This window comes from Berghia stephanieae, chromosome 12 (genome assembly GCF_034508935.2).
Source record: "Berghia stephanieae isolate SIO BIC M18660-M18661 chromosome 12, UCSD_Bste_1.3, whole genome shotgun sequence".
NCBI classification, from domain to species: Eukaryota; Metazoa; Mollusca; class Gastropoda; order Nudibranchia; family Aeolidiidae; genus Berghia; species Berghia stephanieae.
In genome coordinates this window covers 683,664-699,924 of record NC_088371.1, presented here as the reverse complement: position 1 = coordinate 699,924, position 16,261 = coordinate 683,664, and the positions used below count along the sequence as shown (strand labels likewise).

At 36.9% G+C, this 16,261-nt stretch overlaps 1 protein-coding gene across 3 annotated transcripts in view; it reads right to left on the bottom strand.

Moving 5' to 3' along the window:
* The window catches only part of LOC144958072 (uncharacterized), a gene marked incomplete at its 3' end in the record, with an annotated part of 53,657 nt that overhangs the window by 21,786 nt on the left and 15,610 nt on the right, over positions 1 to 16,261 (bottom strand). For 2 of the 3 annotated variants that reach the window (XM_078889676.1, XM_078889678.1), the window contains 4 exon segments: positions 1,739 to 1,886; positions 2,363 to 2,467; positions 3,874 to 3,971; positions 5,437 to 5,557. In XM_078889676.1, the coding sequence (XP_078745802.1) occupies positions 1,739 to 1,886; positions 2,363 to 2,467; positions 3,874 to 3,971; positions 5,437 to 5,533 (448 nt within the window). 3 annotated transcript variants of the gene reach the window in all.

Sequence of the window (16,261 nt, the reverse complement as noted above, 5' to 3'; positions counted from 1 at the left end):
CCCCAATAGCCCCATAGAGGACTCAGAATACATAAAAATCGGAATTTGAGATAAAAAAAGCGGAATCAACTTACTGTTATTGACTATGACATGCTTTGCAACAGAAAATGTAATAGACAATCCAAAAGTACTCAAATGATTAAAAATAAAAAAATGTGTAAAAATGTACAGATTGTGTAAAGACTAAGAATGGGGTCAAATAATAATAGAGAACACACAGGTCCTGGTCGTCTGAGAGCAAAGCATTGAATGGATGGATTTAACCTTGTCAAGACCTCCTCCCCCCCCCCCCCCCCCACACACACACACCTAATTAAGCAAACGCGCGTGCTGGTACACACACACACACACGGACACAGGGCTAAAATTAAATAGGGAAAGAAGCTGACCCTACTCAAATAATATTATTACTGATTGAAGCCAACAAATAATATTACCAAGGTCATTGACCTCACGGATTGGAGTCACAATAATAATAATAATACTTCGGTCAACCCCCCTCCCAAACATATAATATTATCCGACATCAGCAGCACACACTTTGAAGAGACTAATCAGACATACAAAATGTGTGTTGATTGACCGTGTAGGAGATGCTGATGAAATAAGCCATAGCTCACTTTTAATTCGCTAGAGAATGCCTTGAATGTGTAATGTATACCAATTAATTAAGTGAAATTATTCTGCGAAAAGCGGAAGGGTAGGAGCCTCTAGGTCAAGGTCATGCTTCTTGTCAATCGTCGAGACAGAAATAGCTGGTATGCCAATTTCCTATGCCCAAATGCATCGAATCTTCCTTTTCCGCGATAGGTTTGCCATTGTAGTTGTAGACTTGACTTGAATTCTTGATAAAATTGATACTAATTAAGAGGGCCATTACATAGGATGGCCTGGGATTAGAACCAAAAAAATCTTGAACTTGAAGTTGCGACAATGTAAAATTTGAGATGGAGAAATTAAAGTTATTCAATATTGCTTATGTACATTGAACACGGACGTCAGGCAAAGCACCTACATCACATCGATGTGAGCCAATCGTTCGCGGATATTCTTAACCACTTAAAATTCTTACTGGTAGCTTTTTTAACCAATGGAAATACTTGTTTATTTGTGATTTTATTGTAGTCATGAGTGATAAGAACATCGACTTAAGCGACATCGACTTATGTGGAGTTATTTTTTTTTTTACTAATGTTATATAGGAAGAAGGGGGAGGGACCAAGAAAAAAATCGACTTGGGTAAAAATCGACTTAGGCAACGTCGACGTATCCAGAGTGCATTATATTGGCATTATAATTATATTTGGGTAAAATGTCTATGACAAGGATTTAGCAATTGGCAATTTTACACAACAGAAACTATGACAGGCTCCAACTCTGTGTAATCAAATATCTTTATATCTAATTGAGAAATTAGGGATGGGCACTGGAATGAGACGAAGATTTTAAAAAGTCAGTGCCAAAGTTAGTTTTTTTCTGGCAGAGACAACGCTGTTAATGACCAGGTACTCATTTTACATAGAGTATGATGAAAAAACGTTGAGTAAAGAGCCTTTTCCAAGAACTCAATTATGAGCAACTCAGAGCGGGACTCAAACCAAGAACCTTTTGACCCGAAGTCTAATGTCATACCACAAGACGACATAGCCATGTATTTTTCTTTCTTGCTTTGTCTGGCACAATGTTTCAGATGTTTACCAATCATTACGTGTCATAAGCACGAGTGATCAGACCGTACCTTTTGACGATTCCAGACTCTGTGCAGTGGTGGTGGAGGGGGTTGAGGGGGAGGATGAGGGTTGACCTGTGGCATCCTTGGGCGATTTCCCTATGAATTTCTTGACGGCTGGGTGAATGTTTGGAGGTGGGACTTTGGATGAGGAAATCTGAAAGACAACATGTCATACAGGAATTTAAAACTAAAACCAAATGTTCAGCCTTAGCCATCTAGCCAGGCCAGGTTAATATCTTTGGTCCCGAGCATTTCTGCTATGGAGCGCAATTTTTTAAAATAAACCCCTATGGAGAGCATTTTTTTTAAATAAACACAAAAACCCCTCACATTTTATAACATAAAAAAAAAACAAAAAAAAAACAACAAACAGATCGACAGCAGATCTGTCATCAATCTGGTTTTTTAGTTACGTATTTTTGTTTTCCTTGTTTTTTTTGTTGTTGTTGACTGAAGAAGGGTTTTGATCCCAAAAAATTTCATATTTGGTTTTTTGTTCTTTTTTGAAGTCGTTTTATTCATTTTACAATCCACAGCTTCTGGTTGGTTTGTGTCACTTTTCCCACAATATGTAAGACTGTGCCACAATGGAAGCTGTAAGAAAAGCCCATATCTGTCCACACGACTTACATTAGGGGATGGCGTCGTGGTCAAATTCCTATTAGCCCGGCCATAGTAGCTGGCCACAACACACGCCCTCAGCCGGTCCATCACGAGACGAGCTTGGTTCAATCTCTGACATTGGGATCAAAACACAAAACAAACAGAAACAAAGTTTTATCATGATGATGGCCATAATACTAATAATAATAAAAATACTAATAATAATAAAAATACTAATAATAATAAAAATAATAATTATACTAAAAATACTAAAAATAATAATAATACTAAAAATAATAATTATACTAAAAATACTAATAATAATAATAATAATATAATAATAATAATAATAATAATAATAATAATAATAATAATAATAATAATAATAATAATAATAATAATAATAATAATAATAATAATAATAATAATAATAATAATAATAATAATAATAATAATAAAGAAGAAGAAGAAGAAGAGAAGAGAAGAAGAAGAAAGAAGAAGAAGAAGAAGAAGAAGAAGAAGAAGAAGAAGAAGAAGAAGAAGAAGAAGAAGAAGAAGAAGAAGAAGAAGAAGAAAGAAGAAGAGAAGAAGAAGAAGAAGAAGAAAGGAAGAAAGAAGAAGAAGAAGAAGAAGAAGAAGAAGAAAGAAGAAGAAGAAGAAAGAAGAAGAAGAAGAAGAAGAAGAAGAAGAAGAAGAAGAAGAAGAAGAAGAAGAAGAAGAAGAAGAAGAAGAAGAAGAAGAAGAAGAAGAAGAAGAAGAAGAAGAAGAAGAAGAAGAAGAAGAAGAAGAAGAAGAAGAAGAAGAAGAAGAAATTAATCAGAATTAGGAAAATTAAATGATATTTTTCTGTTTTAAAAAAGCAGCCTCAAATGCCTCCATGATGGAATGGATTTGAACTCAATTGTAAGTAAACATCCCTTCAGTCTGACATCACAAGAATACAGTTTGGAGACAATTGGTCAAATAAGCTGAAATTGCCAGGAAATTAGATTTACTTAATCAACCAATGAAAATGCTTCATTGACTGAAAGGCAGAATTTTCAGCAGTGAATGCGGAATTGCAGAATATGAATGGTTGTTTAAATTTTTAAAATATATATATGACCTTCATTCGTCTTATCTAATGGATTGGGTTTAGGATTAATTAAAACCAATTTCCTTATCAATGAATAAAGTTTATAAATTTATTAATTATTGTCGGGAAAACCTGGAATACTTTCACTGACTCTTGGTCAAAATTACAACAAATATGAAATATGAGATACTTTCCCTTTTTTTTTTCAATGTAAGAAATTGCATGGATTTTCCGACAAAATAAAAACACATAGAAATTGGCCCCAAGATTCATATTTTTTTGCTATAAATTTAATTTCCTACACTGAGTTCATCCCAATTGAAAACGACTTTGACAAAATGGGTCAAGCACACCTCCCTTCAGGTGTCTTAATCCATGACTTATACCCTTTGAGGAAAGACTATTAGAAGAAAAACAAAAAAACAAAAACAAAAAAAATCAAAAAAATATCAAAATGTCTGACCAGGTCAATCTGCTGAAGTTCTTTCTCTTTGTCGGATATTTCTTTCTGAAATTCCTTTTTGATGATGGAGGTGATTTTCTTACAGGCCGATTCTCTGGCTGTTAAACAGGAAATGAAAATGAATAAACTTAACTACAATTAAAATAATAATATTAGTATTAGTGGTGATAAACATCAAAAATAATCATTAGAAAAAATCTCAACTGCACACGGGATTAATCTTGAGACCTTTGCGTGTGAGGCGAGTGCTCTACCAACTGAGCTATCTGGACCCTTTGTGTGTAGTAATAAGCCTTTATTTATCCTCAAATTTTGCGGGTTCCTCGCAAGTGTGAAAAAAAAAAAAGTCGAGCAAAGTTGAATGTGGCCAGTGACAAGATGGGTGCCATTGACCCCAATATTCTGACAACGCACTGTATTCTTGAGTGAGGTATTCTATAAGAATTGTCTCACTGGTAAACTGTAACAAGTCAAGTCATGTATAACAAGCTTCCAAAAAAAATGTCAAAACATTTTTCAGCCAATAACAAAAATAAAACAAACAAAATAAAAGTTGAAATCGTGTTTTCTATTGTTGTAGACTTGGGAATACAGTGTAGGCTATCAGCAATGAAATGATGGGAATGTAAAACTGCTTGGCAGGTAACTCGTCCTGTACAGACAGAAATAGACACCTCTCGGACAGTTGCAATAATGTAAACAATGGCAGTGATTGGTAAACATAGGAAACTACACAGGTTTTACTATCAATGGTATGTGTCTAAGTAAAAAAAAAAAAAAAAGAGAGAGAGAGAGAGAGAGAGAGAGAGAGATAGAGAGAGAGAAGAGAGAGAGAGAGAGAGAGAGAGAGAGAGAGAGAGAGAGAGAGAGAGAGAGAGAGAGAGAGCGATTTCATTCACATTATTGTTCAACAACCAAACATGCTTGTCTGAGCACTTTTAATGGTGTGACACAAATTCCATGTTTTGATTGGTCAAAAATCTACAGGTTAATTTGATTCTGTCTAGTTTAAACCACCACCTGTACACACAGCGGTTGCTTACTGAAACAAGTCAGGTATTTAAAAATTAAAAGAATTGAGATGTTTAAAAAAGAGGACTTTCTGGTGAAAAAATAGAATCAACTCTTGGAATAAAGGCTGTAGAGCAATGAATTGTTGAGTCGGTGCAGATGTGGCAATTATAATAAACATTTTAAAACTGAAAAAAGATGCTACACTCTATTCACACCGTGTACAAAGGCTATTGACAATTATTGCTTATATAACATGTCAAGCTCTCAGTCTTGGTACTATTACTATTAGCCTTTCGAAAAGACCAATGGGAACATTTTGCTTCTTGACAGCATTTTCATCCCCCAGCTAAGGGAGATGCAGTTTCTTTTGTGTCAAATTGTAATATTATGTAGAATTTTACATTAATTATCAGAATCTTGCAATTCCCTCTGAACAAGAGGAATGATTGTGGGAAAAGCGGAATGGTAGAGGCCTCTGGGATATCTTAAAATGAATACAGAACTGGCTACACACCCTCAACCATAACAATAAAATAAAAAAAGACCAACCATCTTGTTCCAGAATGCGCTGCCGCTTTGCCTGTCGGTCTGTGACATCCTCGTAATCTGGATCGGTTTCCGTGATTTTCCTCTTCAGCTCCGACATGATTTCCTTAGGACCTCTCTTGCTCTATCGACAAGACATGACATCAGGAATTCTAAACTTTGGCAATATCAAAGAACTCTTGACTGAAACACGTCCATGATTTATTTTTTTTTTTAATCTTATGCTCAGTCTTAATCTTTGTCAATTAAAATAAAACTTTTAGACACTGAAAACATTTTCAGACTCAGTACACCTGAATTTGACCCAATCAGAAGGAGGGAACTTGAAATAATATTTAATTTGATACTTTAAATGTCTCTCAACAACAAAAGGTTCCAGAGTTAAGAGTGATGGCCAGTAAAATACAATAGTGTTATAATAAGTCTATCAATTTGAATGAAACTTGTCAGAGATATTCTTCAATTTAATTTGGTAAACGTCCACCTGGCATTCCATCAGTGAGCTGATAAATGGCCCAGTGGCTGAAACCCGATTTTTAGGACTTTTGACTGATGGGCCTCAGAAAAAATTCCATAAATTTTTTCTTTATGGATGAATTTTAATGATTTATATCTATTTTCTTCAGGATGAATTACCCTACCGTTTGGTGTTGGTTGTTTAAATCAATGCCGATTTAGTATCACTTTTGATTGTGGATAAAATAGATTTAGATAGTTTAGAATCAAAATTCCAGTTTGGGTTTGTAGTTTTTCATTCTCGACCTTTTTAATAAAATTAAATTCAGGGCAAAGTTGTAAACTGCATCCCTGAATTCATTCCAGAAAAAAAATCCTTACACTCAAATCTTAGCAGTCATTTCTGAAAGCCAAATAGTGGTCATTACTAGAAATGCAAGTTTCAGGTCAAATAGTCTCCCACACTATTATCACCCTACGGTGAAAATCGTCCACCAAGATATTACCGTACGGCTGCTGCTTCTTGATGTTCTCACACTACTATGTTATGACGATCGACCCAATCACCAAAGTCCGGTCCGCACTCGTACACCGTTGCGAACCCACCCGGTAGCATCGCCACAACACACCGTTCAACTAGATGCTCTGCCGTTTCGGGTTCTTGCCGATATCGGGTACATGTGGAAAGTCCCCACTGACGAAGTGCACTTGCAGTGAGGCAACTCCTCGACCGAAGCCGATTCGCAGCCACCTAGTGTCTCCTCTTACTGGTATCAAAGCCTGGCAACTTCTCACCAAGCTTAGAGGAGTGTATGTCCCAGCCCCCATGAGGGATTGAATTCGTCCAAACCGACTTCCAACTCATGTGCATATCTGTCCGTAGTCAGGGAAGCTGTGTACAAGGGTTGCCGGGACTTATTTCGGGTCGAAACAGAGGCGCCGGCCATAAAGCGCTCTAGAGGGGTATCCCCATGAAATAAATCTCACCGTACGGTGAAAATAGTGGCTTCCTTAAAAATTATCTGCAGTGTCTGTGAATAAGAAAAAGCCTGGCCTTTACGAATTCAAAGATGTCTGTCTTTTATAGTTAATAGAAATAGCCTATTATGCACAGACACATGTCTCTGTGACTGTGACTGAATTGAATAATGACAATGACAGCATTGGCATTGAAATCTGTCCAGTGTCAGTTGAAGACGCGCATGGGGCATGAGGACCTGCTGGGGACCAAGGGGAGGAGTTTGTGTATTGAAAGTGAAATTTAGCAGACGAAAAATAAAATGAAACCAAAATATCTGCAATCTTCATCCTCATAAACAAAAGGTGGCGTTTTTATGCACCTCCGCAGGAGGTGTACAAAAATGCACCGTTTTTATGCACCTCCGTTGGTGGTGATGGTAAATTAATGAAAATGTTGCTGCATACGTCCATGGGGTTTAAATATTTTAGTTTTAGATTGTAGTTTAGCACGCTGTTTAATGATTACCGATGTACGTTTATAAAATGATAATAAATTAAAGAATAATAACAATAATTTTAAAAATCAAATGTAAAAAGAAACATGGCACACAAATACTGATCTCAAATAGATAAATAAATTTAGATAATTAAAATCGAAGTTGTTTAAAAACACGATAAAAAGTTTTTGAAGAAAAAAAAAAAAAAGAAAGAAAAAAAAGCAAACAAAAATAAAGTAAATAAAAAAAATTAAAAAATATGTCTACAATGGGAATCGACCCAGGTACTTTCAAGGTTAGAGTCTGACAGCTTGTCCACTGCAGTACGGAGCCACCTGGCTGTTCATCATATTTAATAAGGTCTTTCTAAAACATTTTACCTTCAATTTCAATGCAACATCTATTTTCTGGTTTTATATTTCGATTTTTAAAAAATTATTATTATTTTTATTTTTAACATTATTTTATATAAATTTATTAACAAAAACATCATCCAGATGTCACATTATAACTTTCGCCATGTCCAAATACAGAAACACAATATCGCTGGTGAATTTGGATGGGATGCGCATGCGTGACGGAGGTGTATAAAAACGATCCGTTAAGATACACCATCAACGGAGGTGCATAAAAACACTAGAGAGCTGCGCCAGGATTACCAATACTTAGCTTCTTAATCCTTACCAATCATTCGTTTGGACAGAAATTTATTTTTTAAGCTTAACGCTTACCGTCAAAAGCAGTTTAGATTTGAAGATGCATTTGTTTTCTATCAAAAAACATTCGGTACTAGTAGACAATCCTTGATGAATTTCAAAAGTTGTGTTTGAAATTATATCGTAAAGTTTTTCATGATTCATTCCTCACGAAATCGTGGATGCTTACGTCTGTTTCAATGCTGCCGTTGCAAAGAAAACAAAGGTTTTTTTAAAAAGTTTATTGAGAAAAAGATACGGAAAAAAGTATCCCTAGATAGGTATGCAATTTGGTGCATAAGTGCAGTAAAAAACATGAACTGGGGAACTGACCCTAAAACTCTAAGGACCACAGCATTGGCCCTCAGCTACTCAACTGCGGAGTACTGCTCAGCTGTATGGGCCCGATCATGCCATGCCTCCAAGCTAGACCCCGAGCTCAACAACGCCTGTCGGATCATAACGGGCCAGCTGAGAGCAACACCATTACCACTGGTCTACCGTGCAGCAGGAATAGCCCCACCACACATCCGGAGGGAAACTCATGCCCAAATACAAAAATACAAACAGGAAATGGACCAGAGACACCCCCTTCATGACCACAATTGCCCCAAAAGCAGGCTCAAATCAAGGAAGAGCTTCCTCACAGTAGAGAGCCTTCACCCAGACCACTCAGCATTCTTCCGCCTGGACAAATGGGTAGAATGGGACAAGACAGCAAACGATGCCCTCCAGCCCCAACAGAAAAGCTCCCAGCAGGCACAGACCTCAAGAGAAAAGAATGGGTGGCGTTGAACAGAGCTAGAGCAAAGGTGGGAAACACCGCCACCAACCTCTTTAAATGGAAAATCTCACCGGGCACTGAATGCCCATGCGGTCACCCCAGACAGACCATGGACCACATCCTGTCTGAATGCTCGCTGGGACTTCACTGCACCAATGCTGACCTGAGGGAATGCAACCAGACTGCCCGGGACTGGCAGACTCACTGGCGCGACAAGATATGATGATGAGTGCAGTAAAAATTGGTGCGCAAAATTAGTTCGTAGCGGATGTGAGACTCTGTGTGTGTGTGTGTATGAGCCTGAGGATGGGGGCATAGTAAGGGGGAATGGGAAAAGACGAAAGAAACAATGGGTTGCCTGATGACGTAGATCAAAGGATTGTTACAGCGGTGTTCACGGTGCGTACTTCCTGTAATTTAAACCTTTTACAGTGACACTGATTTTTTTCTCCAGATTGCTTATGCAGAATAAATCGTTTCCACCAAGAGAGCAGTAGTAAGAGTATATTTCGACTCGGGCTTCAATTAAACTATAAATCGCAAAGCTTGTCTTTTAATGATAACATTAAGACTAAGATCTGGAGTTTGGGGAGTGTAAGCACAGCCGTTTACTGCTTTCACTTTAGTTCGACAGGTAAATTTTGCCGGACGCTAGTTCATAACAGATGGTGAGTCACGGCCTGTGCCGAAAGGGCGACTGAGCAATTTTTCCTATTTTGATGATTTTTTTCTCAAGTTCAAAGTGGCGTAATAAAGATGCTATTAGATGTTGCAATAAGATATTTTAGAGTCATAACTAGTGATCTACATACTTTTATTTGATATAATTTTAGTAGATCATTTGGGATTAGATTTTATAGAAAATAACCATAAAAATGGGTCAGAAATTTTAATTACTTCAAACGATATAATCAAAAATTACATAGTTATCTGAGTTTATACAAATAAATGAGAAATACTGCAATAATCATCAATATTCACAGAGTAGAAATATATAATCAAAGTCGTTTTGTAATGAAGCATTGTTGAGATATCCGCTCACCTGTACATCAATACCCTTTTTTGAAAGCAATAAAAAATGCGTAATCACCGAATTGTAGGGGTTTGTTGATCAAATGATCAAAATGAACAGATTTTAGTAATGGCAATTGACAATTCTTAGGAAAAGATATGTTATATACATTCCTTTGACGTTTGTATAGATCTAAACTATATAATAATAATAATAAAAATAATAATAATAATAATAATAATAATAATAATAATAATAATAATAATAATAATAATAATAATAATAATAATAATAATAATAATTATAATAATGACGATAATAACTACAATAATAATAATAATAATAATAATAATAATAATAATAATAATAATAATAATAATAATAATGATGATGATGATGATGATGATGATGATGATGATGATGATGATCATGATCATTTTCATGAAAATAATATAGTAGCTATCACCTAAACGCCTGCTAATTTTGGTAAAACGCAATAATTTCTCTTTAAAATATCGTTCTAAATGCCCGTTTTTTGATGATGATGATGATGATGATGATGATGATGATCATGATCATTTTCATGAAAATAATATAGTAGCTATCACCTAAACGCCTGCTAATTTTGGTAAAACGCAATAATTTCTCTTTAAAATATCGTTCTAAATGCCCGTTTTAAAAAAATTGGAATTCGCCTTTATATGTCCACTCTGACAGAAAGGAAATAAAAAAAAAGAAAGATAGAATAAAGAATTTTACTGAATCATTTGCGGCCAAAGAATTGACTCATCACCTGTTTCCGAGAGTTTTATTTAACTTCCCAACGCCCCAAATTACTATCAATTCATTCAATATGATTTACTCCTCCCCACTCCACGCTCTCCGGCAATTTCCTTTCATGTCCCTCAAACTGCTTTCTTTCCATGGAGCGTCCAATCAGCTTTTTACAATTGCCCATTTGCAATTGGCTGCTGAATAAGAACAATTCTAATTTCAATTGTCCACCACTCGGTCATCAGCAAAGTCAAGAAAGCTCCTCCTACTCAAATCACACATACCCACGAATATGATAGGCCTTGTAGACCAGTCACTGGTCTTTGATGTTACACAACCATCCGCCAGCTTTGATCACATCGCTTTTGATGATGTCACTCAATATCTATCTTCTTCTCTCAACCCTGTTGAATGTACCACGAGTCAACATAAAAGAATATCGCGATGAGGTACGAATCGTGAAGATGGAATGACGTATCTGTGTTAAAGTTGTAGGTTCAAAGTTCAATTGTCAGAGAGAACTGATGAGAGATTAAACTGATGTGGTAAAATGAAAATTGTTTCGTGGTAAAACGTTGCATAAATTAGTTTTATGTACACAACACACACACACACACTCTCTCTCTCTCTCTCTCTCTCTCTCTCCAGTGCTGCGACAAAAAAAAAAAGGACGCTGACCAGATAGCTATACTATTTAAAATGGAAATTTGTTGAAAATGGTCTGCTTATTGAACAACCGAAGCATCGTGGATAACAGAAATGATCATTGTGAATCAGTTGAAACATGTGATATCGATGTAATACTAATACGTAATAATCATATAATATCAGTGTATTTATCTTACTCTTGATCACCACTGTAATAATAATAATAATAATAATAATAATAATAATAATAATAATAATAATAATAATAATAATAATAATAATAATAATGATAATAATAGTAAAAAAATAAATAATATCCATTTTTTGACAATAAAAATTCGTGATAAACGCATTGAAAAAGATGGGAGGGGGGGGGGGGGTAGGATTAATGATCAGATAATCAAAATGAACTCTTATTTTAAAATAAATTGACAATCATAGGTAAAGATAAGTTTTAAGTATTCCTTTGAACTTTGTATAGACGTCTAGATCTTAACACATTTTTATACTTTTTATTAACATACGTAAAACCTCACGATTATTGTAAGGAACAGCTGATTGTTACATTTCACAGAAACAGCATCTAATTAATCAACCAACGTTCTGTTTTCTTTATTTTCACCGGTGGAACTTCACTTGCTAATTCTGGAACAGTTTGCATGAAATGTTTTTTAAGCACATATCTCATTTGAGCCCTTTCACAGCTTATTCGGCAGAGTCCATTTGCATTGAGACAATGCTTGTTTTCAGTATGACCATTCATCTGAGTAAAGAAAAAAAAATCATTAGTTATTATTGATGATGATGATGATGATGATGATGATGATGATGATGATAATGATGATGATGATGATAATGATAATAATAATAATAATAATTGTAATTATAGGAGTTATAATAATATTATTGATTGTTAGTAATAATACGATAGTGATCACCTAGATGCATGCTAATAATAATAACGTAATAATTTTCCTTTAAAATATAGTTCTAAATGCCCGTTATTCAAAATGGAATCCGCCTATATACCCACTCTGAAATATTTTAAGCAAAAATAAGATAGAGAAAGAAGTTTACTGTAGCATTTGCGGCCAAAAAATTTGATTTATCACCGGTCTGCAAGAGTCTTACTTGACACACAGACAACGCCCCAAATTACGTTCAATTCATTTCAAATTTGCTCCATCTCTCCAGCAATTTCATCCCATGACCTCCAAACTGATTTCTCTCCATGGAGTGCCAATCAGATGTTTACAATTACCCATTTCCAATTGGCTGCTGAAAAAGGACAATTATAATTTCAATCGTCCACCAGTCGGTCATCGGCAAAGTCAAATAAGCCCCTCCCACTCAAATCACATACACTCTCGAAACTTCGGCCTTGTAGCGCAGTCCACCGGGCTTTTGATGTTACACAATCATCCGCCACCTTTGATCACATCGCTTTTTGATGTCATAATATATCTATCTACCCTCTTTTCCCATGCCCGTTAACTGTACCGACGGGCGATGTAGAAGAATATCGAGGGAAGGTGCGAATCGTGAAGAAGGAATGGCAAATCGGTGTGAAAGTTATAGGTTCACAGTTCAATTTTCACAGAGAAATCATGAGAACTTGACTGAACAAGCAATAAAAATCGTTCCCTGCTAAAAATGTGCGTACATGAGTTTTATACACACACACACACGCTCCCTACCTCTCTCTCTCTCTCTCTCTCTGATTGTGTGTGTGTACTACTACTACTACGACTACTACTACTACGATTACTACTACTACTACTACTACTACTACTACTACGACGAGGGCTCTTTCAGAAATAACCGAAAAATGCCCATTGCTCAGCAACCAGTGGAGATTTTTTAATTCTGTAAACGACATGATATTCCTTATTTCCTTACGGATATTCCCAGAAATTATGAAGTGCATCATTTTGCACAATGAATTTCTAGACGATTTTAAAGATGGCGGCCCACCTTGAAACTTGGTCAAAGGAGGAAATCAGAGCTGTCATACGTTTTTTGAACGCCATAAGTCTGAATCCTACCGAAATTCATAAAGAACTTCAGAGTGTATATGGTGAGCATGTTATAAGCCGTACACAAGTCTATCACTGGTGTAATTTGTTTGAAGCCGGCCATTCCGACTTGACAGACAGGGAAGGGAGAGGGCGTTCGATAACTGCGACGTCAGAAGACAATGTGAAGCAAGTTGATGAGCTTATTCGTCAAGACAGGAGGTTGAAACTTCATGAAATCGCAAGCAGTCTTGAAATTTCGGAAACTTCTGCCCATAGAATTGTATTTGATGAACTTGGCTACAGAAAAGTCAGCGCAAGATGGGTTCCTAAGCAATTGACAGACAATCATAAAGAACAAAGATTGGACATCTGCAGGGAACTTTTGAGAAGAAGCAAGAGCTCACGCAGGGTTCACGGGCATACTGCCAACGCCGGCGGAGACTTTCTAGGGTACGATGTGACTTTTCTTGACAGCATAGTCACCGGTGATGAGACTTGGTTGCACCATTGCACCCCAGAAACAAAGCAAGATTCGATGACATGGAAACATCCATCCTCACCAGTCGCGAAAGAAATTCTAAGTCATGCGGTCAGCAAAGAAAATAATGGGAACTGTTTTCTGGGACAGTCGTGGTGTTATTCTGTTCAAAACCTTACAACCTGGAGAAACAATCAATGCTGCAAGGTACTGCCAAACTCTTGACAAGCTTGGGGAGGCCATTCGCAGAAAGCGCCCAGGGCAGTTGACCAACGGGTCATTTTGCAACACGACAACACTACACCCCACACAGCACGAGTGACGCAAGGTTGGCTAGAGAAATATGGATGGGAGATTTTGCCACACCCACCACACAGTCCAGACCTCGCACCATCTGATTATCACCTCTTTGGGCCACTGAAACGTGAGCTGGCAGGAAAGCGCTTTGATGTCGATGAAGAGCTTGTTGACCATGTGCGGAAATGGCTACAAAACCTTGACGGAAATTTCTTCCGAGAGGGTATCTATTCCATGGTGCGGCGTTGGCAAAAGTGTGTCGACAGACTTGGCTGTTACGTAGAAATGAAGGACCAGTCAAGGTATGAACACGTGCAAGAATTTTGTTGATAGCATAAAAAACGCGGATTTTACAGGCATTTTTCGGTTAATTATGAAAGAGCCCTCGTACTACGATTACTACTATTACTGCGCTATCATCATCATCATCACCATAAAACAACAACAACAATAACGTTATCATCACAATTGGACTCGTGTTCTTTTGTCTCAGGAGTTTGTCTGAATTCGGGACTATTTTGTTAGCCAACAAAGAATTACGAGTAGACAAGATGTGTTTACACATGATTCATTGTGCAGAAACCGGTCATTACAAATCATTGAAATAAATGCTATATTAAAAATAGATTACCCTTATATTTACTACCATGTGTTAGGGTAACAAAACTCAGATAACATCAATTTGAATTTTTTAAACAATTAAAAATATTTTTCAGGTTAATTTTAAATAGAAAAATATACATTTTTCAAGAGAGAATAAAGTATACTCACCATTTCTTGATATCAATGAAAATAATTGCGTCTTGAAGACGAAAATGTGGCCGTTATATCCATATAAAATAGAAAAATATAGAAGAAGTGTATGGTCAGCAATTGCAGGGTAAAAATGAACGATTTTACGAAATCTGTCCTATAGCCTGACTGACAACGAAATCCAAGCAGTGCATTCTACCTGCAGGGATAAATATAGGCCAGTTTTCACGTTCTGGACATCTGTTATGACGTAACCACACGGTGGTCTCCCCGTCATCGACGGTGGGTCGTTCCCATTGGGGGTGAGGCGGTAGAAAACTAAAGTGAAAGATATCTAGTGTAATAAACGGCTGTGTAAGATGGAATCTCGACATTAATGGTTAAAATATTTGGATTATAAAAAAAACACACACACACGAGCGCGTGCGGTCACGACAGCGAGGACCATCTATTGCTTGTGTTGCAACGGTAAACCAGTTTACGTGTACGTAGATCCTGAGGCTAGATGCCCCGTTACCGTGTACGTAGGCATTCCCCCCAAAAAAAAGAAAAAAAAGAGGCACACACACACACCCTAGAAAGAGGAGCTACGACCACAGCCTGTATTCTCTATGGCTACGACACACACACACACACACACACACACACACACACACACACAGTCTCGCATCCGCTGCGAACTAATTTTGCGCACCAATTTTTACTGCACTTATGCACCAAATTGCATACCTATCTAGGGACACTTTTTTCCGTATCTCTTTCTCAATAAACTTTTTTTAAAACCTTTGTTTTTATTTTTTTTGCGACGGCACCTTGAAAACAGACGTAAGCCTCCACGATTTCGCGAGGAATGAATCATGAAAAAATTTACGATATAATTTTAAACACCACTTTTGAAATTCATCAAGGATTGTCTAGTACCGAATGTTTTTTGATAGAAAACAAATGTATCTTCAAATCTAAACTGCTTTTAACGGTAAGTGATAAGTTTTTGTATTTTTTTCTGTCCAAACGAATGATTGGTAAGGATTAAGAAGCTAAGTATTGGTAACCCCGGCACAGCTCTCTACATAAATGGATACTGTAAATCATTATCCTTGACTACAATACGAGTCACTCAAGACGATACTTCTTTTCAAAACTCGTGCTGACTTCCTGACCCCTTACCTTACCGGTGCCCACTTCCACTTATCTTGTACGTAGATTCTGGGGCTAGGTGCAAGGCTACCGTGTACACTCCGTTTTGTGAACCCCTTTTTGCCCATGACCATTTCCATTCAAAACTTTCTTAAAGTCACAATTTGACTCCCACTGCTGCTGCTCAGCTGTATGGACCCGATCATGCCATGCCTCCAAGCTTGACCCCGAGCTCAACAACGCCTGCCGGATCGTAACGGGCCAGCTGAGAGCAACACCATTACCACTGGTCTACCGTGCAGCAGGAATAGCCCCACCA